General features: G+C 40.3%; 1 protein-coding gene across 2 annotated transcripts in view; it reads right to left on the bottom strand.

The window, feature by feature from the left end:
* The window catches only part of TBC1D32 (TBC1 domain family member 32), a 386,630-nt gene that overhangs the window by 39,883 nt on the left and 326,216 nt on the right, over positions 1-20,531 (bottom strand). For both annotated transcript variants that reach the window (XM_083176796.1, XM_083176797.1), the window contains 4 exons: positions 8,807-8,873; positions 7,193-7,308; positions 5,313-5,467; positions 2,254-2,394 (listed from right to left, as the gene is read on the bottom strand). In XM_083176796.1, coding sequence (XP_083032922.1) covers positions 2,254-2,394; positions 5,313-5,467; positions 7,193-7,308; positions 8,807-8,873 — 479 coding nt within the window. The remainder of the gene's footprint in view (positions 1-2,253; positions 2,395-5,312; positions 5,468-7,192; positions 7,309-8,806; positions 8,874-20,531) is intronic.

Raw genomic sequence — 20,531 nt, 5'->3', positions numbered from 1 at the left:
CATCATGTTAAGTTTAAAAACTTCATTGTTGCCCCTTTACCTGTGTTCTAGTATTTTGCAATGGACCATTTAGCAAGCAATGCTTCCTAATCACTAATGACTAGAGGAGTGGATTGTATTGTGATCAGCTGTGAGTGTTTAAGGTGCGGGCGATCCGAATGCCTAGCGCATGAACCATTGCCTTCCAAGAACTGAAACTTGCTTATTGACACCGCAGATTTCTGCCGTGTTGGTTCGCTTGCACTGGGTGTCTGGTCCGAATGCACGCCTACCACTGTTCGTGCACTCCCACGTGTACGCCCAGATTTACGACCAGTTTTGCCCACTTTGAAACCGTGCCCTTGTGTACGTCCCTATGATGCCCATATTTCCCGAGGGAGTTCGGTGCACATTTGTAGACGGTATTGGTGAGAACGAGTGCGAAGACACTGCGTTGCACATGCGCATTGCGTTGCTTGCCCATGCGCAGGTAGCTAAAAATGGCCCTCCGAAAGAATTCGAAACAGACCGCATCAACCAGAATATGGCCAAATGTGTCTATCTATGCCAGTCACAGTTCATACAAGATCTGATTACAACTGAAGGGTGTATGTAGTCATTTTCAATTTATTGGGTATGAAATGTTGTGAAAAATGTCAATGTTCTGGTGTTAATTAATATACCAGAATTAATACATACTATCTGCAGCTTATTTGCATCTCCTGTACCCCCTACAGTACAAAAAACTGGTGTTCAGGCAGTGAGGCAACACTCCATCCCAACCCATGAGGCCAAGCTCCTTTCCCCCAGAACACTGCCACCCAGGTTATCCAAACTGCTACGGACAACATTGTCCATTAGTTGGTACAGTATAAATGCACACTCAAAAAATCTTGATTGTCCCTGGCCCATCAGAACTTTCGAGCATTAATGTCAGCCTGTGTAAGTTCAGTGGTGACATCCAGTACCATGTATTGCCACACTATATTGTATACTCAACATCTATAACAGAAGAAGCTGCAATTTTGTGGACAAAACCAATCTTGACAAAAATGAACCCTAACAATTAACCAAATATTACTTGAGACTTGATTGTGAAGTAATAAAATATCATTCATCTACTGTGCATAGGATACAGGGCTGCTTGGAAGGGAGGGCTTGTTTGGCTGCCTACTATACTTCTTTTTTGGTGACCAGCAGTGTAGCAAGACACAGACAGTGGTTGCCTATGAACAGTCAGTCCCCAAACCGGTATCGTTGGGGCATCTACATATGTCTTCACATACACCTCTCCTTCATGTGCTAAAAGTCGCAATACACATAACATATGAGCTCTGCGTAAGCAGCAAATAGCGGCTTTGCATGCACCTTTTTTCATTAAAGTGTGTCTTATTTACAAAACAGTTCTAATAGAACACACAAGCAGCTTCTGCTGATTAAAATGAAATGAGGTGTGCCTATATTCAATGTGTGACTGTGGGTGTTTCTACATTCGAAATGCAAATTACAGGTTTTTACTGAAATACATGGAATGTAGCCTTTTGTATGTAGACACAGCAGCAGCCACACTCAGAATATAGGCATTCCACATATAAATGTAATCAGCAGAAGCTGCTTGTGTCTTATTCACACCATTTTGTAAAAACAAGACGCATTGTAAGGAAAAAGTTGCATGCAAAGACAGTTGGGCGCTTCAAGTCATGCTATGGCATGGCACAACTAGAAGGGCTGTTTAATGAAGGAGGTTAGATGTAGGTGGACACATCTATAAAACCACAAAGCTGCCCTAGCAACAATTATTAATAGATTGTGAAGGAAATTGCAGCCATAGGTGGCAATAAAAAAAAGTGCCTCTAGCTCCATAGAAAACACATTACAAGCCAGCCCTGAATAAAGGGAACCGTTTAAATTTGCATTCAAATTATGTCCTGTACAGATTTCTATTACTATCAAAAGTCTCTATAATGATACTTGTACTAAAACTAAAAGGTATTACTTTAACCATACAAATGTGAAATCAAATATACTGTAGTGAAGTAATGTCAGTTACTGTACATTGATTAGAATGTGTATCACTGATTTTAGGAGAGGAGAAAGAGAGAGATATTTTAATTAATATTTATGCAGTCATGAGGTCAAAAAGTAATTATTTGAAGCGATCACCCTAACATTTTCTTAGCTTTGCTTCTACTGGCAGCATTAATCAAAGCTACACAAGTTATGTACAATGTGAAACAATAATAATCATAGAAGAAATGACTGTGTCAAGATTACCTGGGAGGGAGTAAAGCCAGACATGCGGAACGCTGAAAAAACAAGTGGAACCTCTGCCTTCATCAGCATCTCAATGTAATGAGCAGTGCAAAAGAATACTGGATGGATTCCAGCCTGCACTATGTCAACAGGCACATGCTTCTGAAAAGCATAAAATAGGAATACATAAGAAGTTAAAAGTTGTATTTCTTTTAAGTGAGTATAAGTATTAGTACTTCTCTGGAGTATATAAACGGGTTATTCAATAAAATCTGAAAAATTCATTAAACATGGCTGTGTACTGAGAAATCATGCTGAGCATTCTAAAGTGATCTTGCATCGCTTTTTTTTTTACTAAAGCTAGCCATAGAACAGGACAACCAGCATCCGATCTGGATCGTGTCACAATGAAAACCCCAGCAGCTTCCTAAACACATGATAGATCTTATGTGTGTAATTTCACATAAGATCTACAACTCCCAGAATTCCCTACCTTAGTAGCATCTTCAGATCATGTGTGCAGTACATAAGATCATACTTCCTTCTCATGATCCACGGCCAAGCGCATCGGATCATAATCGTAAACACCCCATGATTTGCACAAAAACGCACACAATGCATCGTACAAGCCATCAAAATCGTTCTAAAGCATGGACAGCATAAGATGGGAGTTCTATTTCAGATGGGATGTTGCTAGGAATCGGTGGAAACTAGTGCACTAAGATAAAGTTAACAAATGAATGAAAGAGGTGATCAATAAAAGTGAGAGAATAGGGATGTCAATAATAATATGAGAGTGCAGTGTCTAGAAGGAATTGATATAGGGTACAAACAGTGCCAGATTACCAAACAAGCAGAGCAGATGCCTTTTCGGGGCCCCACGGCAGTGGATAAAAATAATACTGACTTGATCTTGAAAGAAAACTACAATCAAAATTTCTTTAATTGTTGTCAATAGATAGAGAAAAATTAATCAACTCAAAGAAATGAAAACATCACATTAAAAATACTGTAGTAATGTAATGTACCCAAGTGTAACAACTGAAAAGTACATAAACCATAGAAATCAGAAGCACAGAATGTTGGTTCTATATTCTGAAAAATGTATTAGGAGATAATCTGCGAGGGAGACACAAAGATTTTGACTGCCTAGAGGCCTCCACAGCGTTTAATCGAGCACTGGATACAAGTGAACAAAGGACTGATAATGGAAGACAGTCATGGACATGGGTCTATGGATTATTTCAGGAGAACCCGACAGTTATTGGAGGGTTGGTGCAGGGCCGGCCAACCATTACGCTGGGTACACGGCCAAATAAGGCACCATAGTGAGAAGGGCACTGGGCATTTATTGAAAAAAAACAGTGCCAATATTATTGACAATGCAGAGCCAGACACAAGTTAATCAGAGCTCATTTAATTGCAGCCAATCAGACAGAGATGGCTTCTGATTGGTTGCCGGACTGCAAGCATTGGCTGGGCATATGACACCACAAGGACAGAGCTCCCCTTTAAGCTGTATGTAACATGTAGCCCGACACAGTTTGCTGCCCTTGGAATGCCTGAACTTTAAGACGATGGTGCTGTTCCAGTCCTACTGGCTTGTCGCTGCTATCACCTGTTCCTCACCAACTGCAAATACAGGTGACGGAGATTTTACAGTGTCGGGAGCACGGGGTCCTGGTCCTCCCAGGTCCTCCCTTCTCCTCCATCCTGTGGATGTAGTTAAGCCGCAGAGCTAACTCCCTATCTGCAGTGGCCAAAAGATTCTGCTTCCTTCTTTGGACAGTGAACTCTTAAGGTGCCCATACACTAGTAAGATTTATCTTCAGATCTGGCTGGTTCGGACAAAAACATGGTAATGGATGAATGAGTTTGTCAGTTTTCCAGCATTTCCAAGCAAATGGTCAACTGTCATTTGCTCTCATCCATAACCAGGTTTTTGTTCGAACCAGCCAGATCTGACGATAAACCTGCATGTGTGTGGCCACCTTTATGCTTATGGTGCCAGAGCTGTGTGCTTTTGCTGTGTGTGTGTGTGTGTGTGTGTGTGTTTCAGACTTACCATGATTGATACTGTATGAATTAGCTAGTTTGGGAGTTTTGCAGGTTATAAAAAGTGACCACTGGTTTTAGGTCCAGTATAATAAATAATTTGCAATGTGGTTATAGATCTGTGCTTTTAAGTTCATGCCAAAATAAAAATAGTACTAACCCTTTGAGTGCCAACATCTCTGTGAGAAATGCGCAAAATTATTCGCTAAAAATGCCAACAGCTCTGTGAGAGATATGCAAGATATACGCTAAAGATGCCAGTGTCACTCACATTTGTTTTATACATTTAAAGAAAAAAATGTTGAGTAAAAAAAGATCATATTTCATATATAAGGTAAACATTATAGATCAGTAAGATAAATAAAAATGTGTGCTTGGCAATTTTCACACCAATTTTGACAAATTCACTTGGCACTCAAAGGGTTAAACAGAAGTATGTCACATTTGGCTTTCTTTGACTGCAGAAAGATACCCCAGCATATAGTAGTAACCTCTGGCTAGCAGTGCACATGTAGAATTCTCACTTTGCCTGTAACTGCTATAAAGGTTCCTAGTGAAAGTGTATGCAAATAAAAACCTTAGGGGACAGTGTTCAGCCAGCTGGGAAGCCATAAATGTAAACAAACTGGCCCGAAGACTTTCTGGGGTGGGACAATGTATGGGACTTCAAACTTCATCATTCTAATGTATTTTTAGTTATAAAATAAATTGGCATTAACAAGGTTAAAGTAACATTACACTGTCTCCAAACACTGTTTAGTTATGCCTTTAGTAATTTGCCAATGCAAATAAAATCCTTCAGTGTTTCACGGATGCGAACACATTCTGAAATTATCCAAGATACACTGGATAATGTTACCCGGAATTGGATTTCAGGTGTTTGGCATACCATATATGAATACTACAGTTACAATAAATATAGTATAAGCAATTTAGCAGAACTGCTTTAAGAATAGTAATTTCAAATATAAACAGAACCTAATGAATTCCATATTTTTCTTGCCAATGTTTACAATAATACTTACAGAAATGTGAAGCCGTGGAAGCCAGAGATATGCTGAAACTAGTAGGCTAGACAATTTCTGTAGAAATGTTAATGTTTTTTCACTGTCTCCTGACATTATCAGGAACACAGAAGATGCAAACCAGTCATGACCAGAATAGCTTCCTTGTAAATACCCTGGGTGCAGAAGCAGTCAAGGAAAGTTTATACTGAAATCGGATTTTCGCTGACAGCAAACTGCTTAGCATTTTTTAAGAACTGTGTCTATACCAGCTGAGGCTTTATTGTACCTATTACCTTACTGGAAAAAAATATTGGTATACTGTAACAGTAAATAAAAATAAAAAAATAAATCAAACAAAAAGTACAGTATAATCTGAAGGAAAGATATCAAGCGGGAAAAAAAATTGCATTACTTCAAAGACAGCTTGATCAAACTATCTTTCCAATATTCTGACCATCACACCATTTTAGGTGCAGTAATATAAAGTATGTACAGCCTGATTCTTTAGTGATTGGTCCCCAGTGTATCTGTGCTGGGGACCGATGGTGTGGCTCTGCGCATGTATATATTTACGCATGGCCGCTGTACGAATGCCTTCGACAACTATCACAGTCGCCGTGGCGTTTGTACGGGTAGGGGAGGGAGGGGCCAGAACAGGGGGATGCTCAGCATTTAATAGGTGTGTCCCCATGTAAATGCTGGGTATGCCCCCAGGAACGCAGGTGGGCTGATGAATGCCGGGGGGCGGGTGGCTGACATCACAGTCCGCCCCCTCTTTGGCAGACTCTGATGGAAAAAGTCAGTTTAGGTTGGCTTTTAATTCCGATGGTGAGAAATCATTCCATTGAATAATTGATGTCCCCTTTGGCTGCATGCGAGGAGATGTGTTTGAATACATAGCTGCGCATAGTACCAAGAGGATTCGGTGGCGCAGGGAGGGGCGACGTTTCAGGGCTCGCCAAGCAGTAACGACTGCTGCTTAGTAAGCCTTGCTGAATCAGGCCCTTAGTTTGTTAAGAACATTTGCCTAAAGTACAGTAACTGTAGATTAGGACTTCTACCCTTTATAACCACCATGTGAAAGTGTATGTGCTTATTAAGGCCAGCAGTTCTAATTAGACATACAATAATGTACATGGAAGTTGTTAAAGATGTTCTGTAATGCACTCAGCAGTAACCGTTATGGTCCTAGCTATAAAAGCAGCAGCAGTAGTAGTAAATACCAATAACCAGTAATATTCACATTATACTTTTCCTGCTCTTATGGAACATCTGGGATACTCTTGAATTTTTCCCTCCAGTATCTTGCCCACTTCCTTATGAAATGGCTCACACGGGGTGTGATGACAAAAGTCTCAGATATATTAGTCTTTAGGATTACGCCCTTTAGTATAATGAAAGGATTTCATGTGTCGCATTGGGCTAACACAAGATGATTTGTCCTGCTCTGCACAGTGGCACCATTTATACATCTTTTACATTGCTAAGCTTACCAGGTGACATACTGTACTATAGAACCAAATAAATGTTACTAACACCAACAGGGGTCAAATTAATTAAAATAAAAAGGCAAATATTGATTCATGTAGATGACATAAAACAATATGTTTAGTATTGCGTATGGCAGACTGGATGAATTTAGCAGACAGCCACACCCCCCCCAAAAAAATCAGTTTTCAATGCATGTAAACTGTGACCACTGCACATCTGTCACAAGAGTAATTCTCTGAATGATATTCTCCTCCTGGGAAACCAAGAGATAACAAAAAGGTAACGCTCAGCCATGTTTTTCTAGAAACAGTGTTAGAAGAAAAGCAGTGCAGTGAGTAGAGACATATTGCGATTTGTATTTTTTCTTTCATTTCTTTGTTCTATAAGTGAATCAAATGAAAGGATACGCAATGGAGAGCTGACAGATACTTGCTGCTGTTTAAGAAAAAGCTCACACTGTTTAAGGAGCTGAATTAGATCTTGTTCACTGTTGCTGGATAATAGACCTAGATGTTTACCATACCTGAAAAACATGGAATGAATTATAATTATACATAAGAGGTTGACGACTTGTTAATGGTGATAAAAAAAAATGAAAAGAAAAAATTATATTGATTTGCTAGGCCACAAAAGGAAATGTAAAATTGAATAATGAAATACTGCTTAAGGATGCATGATCCCACGTGGGTGATTTATTTCTAGACAATCAATATACAGCATTTTAAAGTACAACATGTCGAGTGCTATAGTACAAAGCAGCCTGTTTTTGCCCTGTTACTTCGAAGCATTCTAACTGGATCCCACATTTCGTTATTATACGGTGGCACTGCATCTTTTCTGTCTCCTTCCAAAGCATCCCTCTTCCATGTCTGTACTGTTTAGCACTGTCACCAGTGATGTAGCAGAAGGTCACCTTCAGACAACTGTAATGGATTCCTGAAAATTTGACTCCATGTGCTGATTATGTATTTTGGTTTCATTCTGGGTTTTTTTTTTCCACCAATATCCACATTGAAGTGTTTTTATTTTTAATTTCCAGATTAAAATCGCTCAGATTTTAAATTACAAACAATCAGAGTAGCCAGGCAGTAATCTCTGCCTGCCCTCAGATTGCAGCCAGACAGACAGTGAATGGCTGTCAGCATATATAAATGTTGGATGGCTTGAACTACCTACCAATCAAAGTGCTGACAGCCATGTAAGCATGCGGAGAAATGGCGCATAATAATAATAATATATACAGATGGGGTCATTCTCATTGTTTCCGCCAGACCACCATCCGCAGGTTTTTGGCAGATGGCGATCTAGCAGATGGGGGCAGGACATGGACGCGTGAGCATCTCACACGCTCACGTGCCCATTGCCGAGAATGAGGTGCGTGAGCAACTTCACATGCGCGCCCCATTGTAGCGCAGGTTGGCGGACAGCCAACGGCACAATGGGAGCTGCTGAATGTATCTGTATTATAATCATGAATGTATAATTCGTAATTAATTGAGAATATCTATGAAAAGGGTGAAAGATACATTATTTTATTCCAATGCAGTTTACAAAATAAAAGCAAACTGATCTTGTGGTGTGGGTAATACCAATGTGCACCAATGCGTGCATACACTGAAGAATGCTGCCCGAGTCCCCAGGAATGATATAATTCTATTTGGGGATCACCGAAGGTCTATAATGGAATTGAAAAGGAAAAGGCTGATGGCCCTTTGTGTATTTGCTGCAATCCTTTACACCACCTGCATTTACAGACGCTTCTTGTGGATTTACTGCTTGACTGTTTTCTTTGTACATACTAGGTTATTCCCGCTTGTACAAGGATTTCAGGCTCTCCACAACACATTACACCACGATGCAGAAATATTGTTTAATGATTCTACACCATTTCTCTTGTAGTTCATGTATTATTTGTAACAACTGCAAGCACTCTAGCATTAAACTGCCCTCTTTTTCTAAAGTTGTGAAGCAAGTAATGAGAAAGCAGAAAAACATACAAAACAACTTAATATAATATTTACCTAATAACCATTTGTACACCTAGTTGCTGGGATGGAAAGAGACTTTCATTTTGTATCATATGGGCATCTAGACAAAAACAAAAAGAAGAAAATGGTTTTAGTGTTTTACATGAAAAATGTTGAGTACATATTTTTATGACCATCTGTGTACTGCGTTTGCGACGATTTATTAGTATTGTATATATTACGGTATTTTATTTATTACATTTTTCATAATAATATTATTATTAAGCCAGCAGCTGCAATTTAAGCACTCCCAATATGTGTCTTTATTTTAAATTGGTTTGTCTAATATATAAACAATCTGTTTCTTGTATTTAGCTTGTTTTTTACTTGTTTTAATAATAAATTAATATGATGTCATATAAAGGGGAATATTATTTGTAAAGATTTTCATTCTCATACATAAATATTTCTTTCCAAACATCGTCTTTGAATTCCTCTCGCATCCTTCACTCCTGATGGCTGACATTTCACCAATGTTCCCTTAAATGTTTGCACACAAATAATTTATTCTCTGTCCCCTTGAATTTCCATCAAAAGTAAGACATTACTTTATGTGTCAGAAACTAGATTATATATTTTATAAATATGAGACCCATTTAAGAGTAGGTCAATTGTGGTCACAAAGATGAATAAAACGGTTAGCAGAAAAACAGTCTAAAACGCAAAGAAAATAAAGCTATTGTTACGTTAATGCTAATAACCCATTAACATGCCAACACAGAAATATACAAATCATTTGGAAAATCGTTAGTTAGTTGAGGGCCACAATAGCAATAAACAGAAATAAGCCAAAAAGAAAGGAACAATATGACATTAGCAACGTCTACTTACTTTTTATAAATAAATCTGGCTGTTGCTGATTACTAGCAACATATAATTGCAGAAAGGAATACACAGATATAGGAGTTTATTCTGGTTGACACACAGTGCTGCGAAATTCACAATGCTACATGTCATTTTAAACCCGCCCGCTGCTCGCACACGCTGCCACCCTCCTTCACAGTGCGAATTCACCCGCAGGGCTGCAAAAGGATGTTTTGCATGAACATCCATTCGCAGTCTACAGGGCCAAACCCACATCATTCGATGGTTGCCGACCATCGAATGATGTGTAAAGTTACCCGCAAAACTAAGACACTCAGGCAGGCATGTCCTGACTTTGGCCCTCCAGCTGTTGTGAAAATACAAGTCCCATCATGCCTTGCCTCAGTTTTGCTATAAGGGAATGCTAAAACTATGGCAAGGCATGCTGGGATTTGTAGTTTTACATCAGCTGGAGGGCCACAGTTTGGACATGCCTGCACTCAGGTGTCTTAGCTTTACATTTGTTCTGGAGGGGAGCATGGTGGGCAGGTAACATCTGGTGAGGTCAGCTGCCTGCCCCTGCAGCACCCGCATCATTGGGTCATTACCATGGGAACACCCTTCATTTTCATTTGAACACCAATGAAACTCTGGGCGTTCCCATGTGCGCGACTACCTGCTGATGCCCCACACCCCCGCTGGTGGGTGCGAGCATCTGGCAAACACTTTGTTCGCCATGGCCAAACACACCCAATACATGCAAATGCGCAATAAGGAAACATCTCTCACCATTTTGAATAAGGTCCATAGATTCTAGTGTGCTACTGTCCAGGGTTTTCAACCTGAAAAACCTTTAACTTGCAATACACATTTAAAAAAGAATAATAAGGTGTCCTCATACATATTCTCATTATGCAATATGTCACAACACTACCAGTGCAATGGATATACTCCCACATGAGTGGTGTCTTTCTGCTCAAAATGGCCATATTATTTCCGTAAATAAATCAGGAAGTCAGACAGCTGTATTCCAAGTATACACAGATGACTGGAACCTTTTGTACATGTGACACAGTCCAAAAAATGTCTATGTGTTAACTTAAAGGTCATAGCCTAGCTTGCACTGTGACTGGCATAGAAAGTGTTTTTTACGCACATATAAAGTCGCAGATGAAGGACAATCAAACTTGGTGTGGGCAAAAGCCGAGGATTTTTTACACAGGAGTGGACAGTGCATAGATAATATATGTACAATGTACGAATGTCACAAGTTACAGTCATCTGTGTATGCTTGCAATATGGCCATTTTGAGCGTTTCCTGTAGATGAGGCTGCACTTCAGACTAGCTCTTTGACCCACCTTTTCACAATTATCTTTCCTCAAATATGTAACAGCTCAGCATTTGTGATGGCAGTGCAAAATGATATAGTTGTTTTGATGGTCTGCTGAATAGCATCTTAGGGCCTGATTCAGACGTTGATGCAGAATACACAGCGGCTGTGTCTTTAGATGCAGCTGCTATGTATCAATATTCTAATGTCTGCAGGAGGCATATTAAGTGAATTGATAACTCCTGCACGCTAGTGCTATAATTCGTGCATGCTTCTGTGATCCCCAGATGTATCAGAGGATGCAGCATCGGATCACTCTGCAAAAACATTGATCACCCGAATAACGCTGAGGTTAAGCAGGATGGCTGGTGTTTTCACTATGTCGGGCATCAGAAGGTGCAGCGGCCAAGACATGCCTACAAAAAAGCCATATTTTGTAGAACAGTGTGCTGCCCCTGTTGCATCACTCCAAATGACCACGCTATCATGCCATGGCTTGGGAGAACCGCAAGCAACAATACAGGTCCCATTCCGCACATGCACAGTCTACTTGCCATATCATTTGTGTGTGACATCATACCCTCCATGTGCAATGCTATATATACTCTGCGTCAATATACTGCTAATAAAGCACCAGGGGCAGCTAACCTGTGCAACTGGGTCATGTTTATTCCTCAAAAAAAAAAAAAGTACAGGCACAAATATCCATGATCCACTGGAGTTTTTATAATGGGTGCAAGGTGTGTGGTGCACACATGCCCCTGAGCCAAGGGCATACTTATCAACATAGCTTCCCCTCCTGTGGGAGCCTGCTCGGTGTATTGGTGCTATGGTTGGCCGCCAATGCAGGCATTGTATAGTGGGGGCAAGGTTAAGATGCCGCAATTCAGGGCCAATCACGTCATTATGCCCCACTCAATCCACCTACTTGTATTCTGTAAGTAGGAGGCCGAGAAGGGTGCGGTGGGTCAAGAGAGTATAAAGTGGACATGCCCACCTATCTGGGTGGCTGGGAGGGCCACCTGAGTTTTGGGAGCTTTTTTAGCAGTTTCATGAGGGTAGGCAAGTATGGTCCAGGAGGGCCAAAACATTACACACCCTGCATCCATACTTATATATACTTACCAGTGATTGGTGAATGTGCTGCACATAAGCTGCACACGAGCTGCTCATCTCTTAAAGCGCCTCTGCCATGATACGATTTTCTGATCTAATTAACTGGGCTACGACATAAAAATGATCTGGTGTACACCCACAATGTGACATGACCTTTCCCGCTTGACCTAAGAAATCAGTCTAATCGGTGGGTATAAACAGGATGTCACCCTGGTAGATGTTACTTTCCACATAGCATTGAAACCCCCTATTAATGCATGTGATGATTAATACAAAATTTCTCATGACCATTAACAGTCAATAATTAATAAATATGCCTAAATGGGGCTCTGGAAACTAAGCAATGGCAAAAGGGAAGGCATGCCACCAAAGAGGCATGGTCTGCATTCAGAAAGGTGTGGCCTGCAGGACTAGAGCGTTTAGACAGCCATTACAAGGAAAGTGCTTAGCCATCAGAGGACACCATATCATAGTATAATATATAATTTAAAGGTATAACAGACTGTTTTCCCGCAGGTAGGGTGTTTTATCCAACAAATACTTATGCTGCTCAAAATAGATTTATATACACACCAGAGGTGCGACTGGCCCCAAAATGGGGTGGGGTGGAGTGGGTGTGGCCTAGTGCTGCAACCCCTGTTTTGTGCCCAGAACACTCTGAACGGCGTCCAGCTCCCATCCCTAACCTATTCAGTGAACAGCAATGATCCCAGCCTCTCCCAGCTGTCTCTCACCTTGATAAAGCCAGGCACCTGGCAAAATGCGTTGGTGGACCCTCATCCAGTTCTCTACCTTGCCACTATCCCACCCATTAGGATCTCCAGACCCAGAGTTTTTTTTATGACCAGCAGCTACCACTTGGTGCTTTCCATCCAGGGCTCATCTATGCCCCAACCCTGACGGAGGTGATACTCCTTTTAAATATCTACCGCGGCACCTTCTGGACAAATTGTATAATACACTACCATTGGTAACCAGGAGACACTATAGGAACTTGCCTGCATGTAATGCAACTGCTTTCAGATACAGTACCATCCCATATGACCATGCAGCCCCCTTCCATCCTTATGGATAATTATATCCTGCTATAATATACATATAACTGCTATCACATGACAATTTTGCAGCCCACAAAACACAATAAATTATATTATCTTAAAAAAAACGTAATATACGAGTACAAACAACTGTAGAGTATGACCGTGAACAGCAAAAAATATTAAAAAAGATTGGAATTGCAGTAATAAAAAGAAACAGCAGTGGCCAGTTGAAGCAATACAATTTGACCAGCAATCTAAAGCAGGCTCTGCTGTCTCTTATGATATCAAAAATCACATACATATTTCAAAAACTTTTTCCATTCTACATTTCCAGCACATAACAAAAATAAGACGGGAAAATGATTTCTACAAATAAGTCAGCCATCTGTGACTTTAAAACAGAAGGGGCTTATTTGTCTCAGCATTTGAGCTCATAAACACAGTGGAGTGATGTTTATTAGGCCATAAATGGACAGCTACATTAGTGTCGCTACATGAAGAAAAAAGGATTTGATTTATTATAATCAAACTAGTAGTCTTCTGGCACCAATGTTCAATTTAATGCTATATTTTGCTCAAAACTTTAGAACTATATTGATGGCCCATGACACATTTTGCAGCTTTGATATACAACAGTATTCAAGACAAAAGCTGTGACATATCAATCTTGTAAACAACCAAATGCCTGCTTTTCCTGGCGGGCCAGAGGAAGCCATTTCTGAGCTGTCATTTACCGGCAATATGGTACACGAACGGTATAGGAAAGAAAAAAGAAACCCCATGAAGACGGAGAGGAAGAAAACAAATTAAATATTTCACAAACTAAAGAAAGTAATATGAAAATGTTTACCAGTGTATGAAAGATGTTTCGTCAGTGAATGTTGGAAAGAAGAAATTCCATTAATACAGTAGTATATTCTAAATTGATGGCAGAACAAGGTATATATTTAAAAATAAAAGCACTTTAATAAGTACATATAACACGCTAAAAATAATACAAATACAATAGCTGGTGGATTGAGAAGGCTGCATCCAGTAAATATAATATCACCTTAGTCCACAGTTTGGTGGGGAGAGGGGAGAGGGGAGAATGGAAGGTGGAATTTTCCTCCAGACAATTGAACGTGGTTACCCTTGTAGTGCTTCCTCCAATACAAGTTGTGGGGGTGGCGTTCCTCCCAGTTGGAATATCTGAAGCCGTGGGGGATCCACTGGATGACCAAGATGGGTACCTTAGATAGGTGGCTTGCCTTCAGATGGTTGGTATGTACTTATTATGTTGTATGTACTTATTAAAAAGCTTTTATTTTTAAATATATACCTTGTTCTGCCATCAATTTAGCGCAATCTGTACCCACATTTTTTTGTTTCCATATAGGGACTGACAATCCCTTTTTCAGATTGCTGCTGGCCTTACAACTCACACAGGCGCCCCAACAGCTACTCCGGCACCTGTTTTTTTACAGTAGTATATTCTCCTGAAGAATATGATAAAAGTCCAAATACATATGATTATATTAAAATGTCCATCTGTTTTCTCAGTTACGACTGCTTGGCTTTTTGGAGCAGTGACTCTTGCTGCACATAAGTATAATAGCATATATGCATGCGCAGAGCCAAAACATTGGTCCCCGCAGTGAGTACGCCTGGGAACCGATTGGACGTGAATCAGGCCCAAAATAACGACCTTGATTTTATTTTTATTGGTAAAGCTATGTTCAGATGTGTCTATTATATAGGGTTCTCAGAAGCATGGAAAATAAAGCAACCCTACTAATCTGGTGTTTAATAAAGAAAAAATAAAGGTCCCCCAGGTCTCTACATAGCAATGACAGTATAAACCACATAATGCCTGTTTAAATAGTAGGATTTCATTGCAATATGGTATGACTTGTATGACATTTAAGGAATCATGACCTATTAGTAGTCAGCTCCCCCTCCCCCCCCCCCCCACTGCATGCACCTGCAGGTCCATCTCTAATCCATAAATCCACCTATTAATTTTTATTTTATTTTATACTCTCCTGACTGACCCTTCTAGATTCATCTTCTAGTTTGAAAACTCCACCTTTTCTCACCCGAGAGAGATAGCTGCATGTTTTCCATTTCCCAAATATGCTTTCGGTTACCAATATACCCAGAGCTGGTACAAGGCACTGGAGCACCCCAGGCAGGAAGGGGGTGGGGCGCCTGCTCCAAGGGGGGGTGTGTGTGTGTGTGTGTAACAGCCGCCGCTTTGCTCCACAGCGGGGGAGGGGGGTTTGGGGAGGACAGAGAAGGAGCAGCGTCTCGCTCCACGGGGGGGGGGGGGGGGGCAAGCAGGTGGCGGCGGGAGTCGCGCTCCATGGGTGGAAGGAAAATAGAGGGAGCAGCATCTAGCTCAGGGTGGGTGGGGGTGGGATAGAGATGCGGCGATGGCCGCAGCGTTGCTCCATGGGGGGGGGCTGGCGAGAGAGAGAGGGGGCTGCTCACCTGGGGGGGTGGTTGTTCTAAGTGGCTGCCCCCCATTAGCCGGCGATATGCCGGTCTATTACCTTACTTACTCCCTTTGTTTTGCTGTTTTTATACATTTCTTATGTTGTACCGGGATTGTCAGTATTGGTTTCCAATGTTCACTGTACTTTCTGGCGGTTACATTTTCTTTTTAACTAGAACTTAAGGTCCCCATAAACGGAGCGTTAACGCTGTGTGTTTAGACCTGGATTGCATCACATCTAGTTCAAAACGCATGTGATGGGTTAAAGCACTGTGTGATTTGAACTAGATGCAATGCAATCTAGTTCAAAATGCACGGGCAGCACATACCTTATGTGCTGTGCGACGGGATGTGCACGGGAGCACGGATCTCATCGCATCGCCCCATCGATCCATGTATGGGCACCTTTATACTCTGTTATTATTACATTTTATTTATAAGGCACCACAAGTGGTACACAGAGCCATACATATAGCACACATTAGAACAATACAGGGTACACTAGACTAAACATAACAGTAACTTAAGAATTAAAGCAGAGCACAGGCAAGATGTTAGGGAAGCAGAGGATCAGTCTGCATGTTATCAGGGGCAGGTTGTCATTGGTAGAGATGGATGAACACAGGTAAGAAGATATGCTATATGATAGGTACTGTAAGATAGGAGCTGTAACTGATGTGCGAGAGAAGAGGGCTGTGAGAGCAGGAGGAAATGTGGGCCTGCTCCAAGGAGCTTACAGCCTATTTTATTTACTATCTTTTTACCTACTGCATGTTAGAGATGGTGTCTTACAATAATTTATTTCCTGCTTAAGAAATACAAAACAAAACTAAATAATAAAACCCCAGAAATTAAGAAAAATGGTTTAAAAAAAACATTACTAGGCTAAATCCAGTTAATGTGGATGGAGATTTTAAAGGTAACTAATAAAAACAGTCTGCATCGTTCTGGGATTCAGTATTGAATCCCGGCGGTCGGGATCCCGGCGTTCAGAATCCCGACGCCGGAATCCCGACAGCCGAAATGCAGCGGGCCCGGTGCCTCGCTACGCTCGGCACACTTATTTATTCTCCATCCAGGGGTGTCGTGGACACCCACGGAGGGAGAATGTGTCGGCATTTTGGCGGTCGGGATTCCGGCGTCGGGATTCTGAACGCCGGGATCCCGACCGCCGGGATTGTAACTGCATCCCTCGTTCTGCCCCATTGAATATATTGCAACAACTTAACTAAATTTACAATTTCCATGCAGGGAATTACATAACTATTCTCTAGATCTTCATCATAGATTGTTTTTATCAAAGCTATAATGATAAAAATAATTGTTGGAACTGTATTATTTTAGGCAGTGGTTTTAATGCATACATATTTCATAGATCACAAACACTTTGCAATAAAATGGCACATTGTATAATGCTAACAGTTTGCCATGCTGTCAGATTCAACAGTTGCTCGCTGGAAAAAAAAACCCCAAAAAACTTTTCTTGTTGGAAACATAAATTTAAGACTGATCTAATCTGAGTTATTTGCTGTAGTCTAGTTTGAAAATGATTCCAGTTTCTCACTTTCACATGCTATCAGTGTCGATGAAATTGCAAAGTAATTATCTGATAAACCTTTTAACAGAAACTCATTCAAGTGGGAACTTCTAGCTCTGAATTGTGGAAGTACAATGGGCCACATTTATTCATGGGAAACGTCTGCATATATGAAAGTATCAGCATCCTGTGTCAGATGCTTTAGAAAAGAGAGGTTGTCATAGTGCCATATAATGTATTAAATGAGAATCATGCAAGTGAATTCATTCATTTTTATCAGTCCTACTGGAAGTATGCTATTTTAAAAGTGAGTTATTGATCAAAAAAAACAAAAATAGCTGGTTACTGCAAATTGTAATCACTTTTTTCTAAGATGGACATACAGTATATAGGTTTATTATTTTATTAGTTTATCTTTATTACATATTGCATTTCATTTATACGTTGTATGTGCAACTTTTCTGTTATTATTGTTTACTAGGGAGTTGAATGAATGATATGTTTTGTACCATGTATACTCATTATTGAAATATATTCTGTTTCATATTTCTGCCATGTTTCAGACATAAGGGGAACAACAAAAAATACAGTAATCTACTTTTATGCAAATGCTATTATGTGCTCCCATTGGAATAATCAGCAGATGGATTACTTTGTTATTGTAATTTTATCATTTCTCTGCCAGATTAATGTAATCAATTGCTTTTGTAAGAAATAGACAAATTATTTCCAACACGTAAGAGATTTTTTATCATCATCTGCAATTAAGCCATGAGACATATAACAGTACACGCACATTATAAAGTATATATATACACACACACACATATATATATATTTATATATACACATTCCGCTGAGCGCTGAGTCTGAGGTGTATACGCTGAAAGCTGCGGTTGTCTCAAACCGCTTTTAATGGTACATGACCCATTAATTGTCATTTGCGAATTTATTTTATGGAATAAAGAAAGTTTTCCCATTGATGCACGCACTATGGAGCGCTTCCTTCATTTCTAGATATATATATATATATATATATACACACAAACATACATACATACACACACACACACACACACACACACACACACAAATAGAGCAGGCTGGCACTCCACACGTATAAATTGGATTACTTGCCCGGGTGCCCTCCTGGGTGCTTGGAAGATGAAAGAAGAGTTGACGTTTCAGTCAAAACGACGTTTTCCAAGAACTTTTGCATACAAAGAATTATGTGACAGTGCACCACATATATACTGCCAAAGTGATAAGGTCAAAGACTAGTGGACAGTGACGAGTGCAGTCTGAGGTAATCAGAATGTGTGAAAATGAGCCAGCGGGCGACCAGCATGGACAGGGGGTAAGTCTTTGACCTTATCACTGTGGCAGTATATATGTGGTGCACTGTCACATAATTCTTTGTATGCAAAAGTTCTTGAAAAAATACTTTAACATCGAATTAAAAAAGAAGGGGTCACCGCACCCCGAAACGTCGATTATGGATCTTTAAGGATTAAAGAGTTCACACTTTCACCTTATCTCCTGACTCCGAGTGCCACTTCTTCTACCATATATTTGGGAGGACAGCCATATCCTCTCTACAAGAGGGCACCAGAGCACAGTAATCCTTGTGTCCAACATTTGGACTGACGCCAAGACCTGAATGCCGGGTCCATCCATCTGGTGTGTATGTATATATATATATATATATATATATATATATATATATATATATATATATAGATAGATGAAAAGGAGATAGGCATGTCATCAGGATCCATCAGCTTGATAATCCATTAAAAGCCTGGGTAAGGTTAATTTATATTGGGTGTCCAAACAGCTAACTTGAGCACAGGTGGAAGCTTAGGTGACTTGGTGCTTTAACATGCTGGCCAGGTTTCATAGCCAGCACAAACTGACAGGGAGATCATCAGTGATGATGAATCCTGGATCAACCCTGACACCAAACAAGAGGTTGGAGATGCCACGCCACAGAAGTTCTGACATGAGTACTGGGTAACGTTGCCACTAGCCAATCACATTACTTAATTTCAATATATGTCAAATTTACAAAAGCAAACCAGGAATTCATTATATGTATAGGCACTCCAAAGAACTGTGCTATCAAATTAAAACGTAACTTTTCATAATGTATCCTAAAAACATTGACATACAAATGCCATAACATTTCGAAAGGCAACCTTAGAGAAATAACCAGTTTTCATATGTATTCAACTATTTTCATATAAATGGGTCATTAAAAAACAAATGAATTCAGTATAAGACAAAAATGGCTTGAAGGTGATGAAAAACTTTGCAACACGATTTTCTATTCTAATCATAAAATTCAGTTATAAAAGTAACAAGAACAATATCTCAGCTGCGATTATAAACAATGTAAAACTTGAACATCATTTCATTTGTAATTACTGTAGAAACAATACAACACAGTCTCTAATGAAAATCTAGCTCCAAACTTCCAAATGTCTATCTTGAACAGTGCAAATTCTTTCAAGCTCTAAAATGACTTGCAAATCTAAAAAAACAATTACAGTATTTCAAACATATTTATTCATGTTTATTCCACTGTGCTAAAATGATATTAAATGTAGTCATATAACTCGCTAATAACATACGCACAAGTTGTTGTAGCAACATGAAATTTGCTCACATATATCAGCATCCTATACAGAGAAAGAATATATCCTGTTTATAGGAAAAATCTCTTACATATTTGTTGTCTGTTATACTGTATGTCTTTTTGTCTGGTATGCATTCGGACACTGACCAATTTGGACTAGACCAACGCAAGGTGCTTGACTGGGTCAAGATTAGGTTCGCGAACACTAAGACCCCCAATCTCAAACCTGTGGGGGTCCTGGGGGCCCAAATGGGTCTGATCACTACACAAAGAGGGTCAGAGAAGTAACATATGGCACAGTTGCATAACATAGAGAGGGTAGAGGACATGGGTTTTAAGATAACAAAATTGTGCTGAGATCCGTGAGCCAACCACAGAGAGGTGTATGCCGGGCACGCCATGGGCATGGGTCAAGTATGCATTTATACACTAAGTGGGTCAGGGAAGCAAGATTTGTTAAAGTTGCATAACATAGAGGGGGTAGAGGACATGGGGCTTCAGAAAGAAATGTGCTGAGATCTGGGAGCTGACCACAGACAGGTGCACGCTGGGCAAACCATGGGCACAATGTGCATTCAGTCTCTGATGGACCGATTTGGACGATACCAACACAAGGTGGCTTTATTAGGTCCAGATTAGGTTCTCGGCTACTATGCTGACCCTGCTGGGGTCCAAGGGCCCAAAAAGGTGTCTGGCCACTACACAAAGAGGGTCAGGGAAATACCCCATTTCGACCTTTTGACTGTTGACCTTGCCCATGTCGACCTAATGCTTTTG

This window comes from Crinia signifera, chromosome 3, assembly GCF_055691185.1.
Source record: "Crinia signifera chromosome 3, ASM5569118v1, whole genome shotgun sequence".
NCBI lineage: Eukaryota > Metazoa > Chordata > Amphibia > Anura > Myobatrachidae > Crinia > Crinia signifera.
Note: the sequence above shows the minus strand (reverse complement) of the source record. Positions and strands in the feature narration are given on the sequence as shown.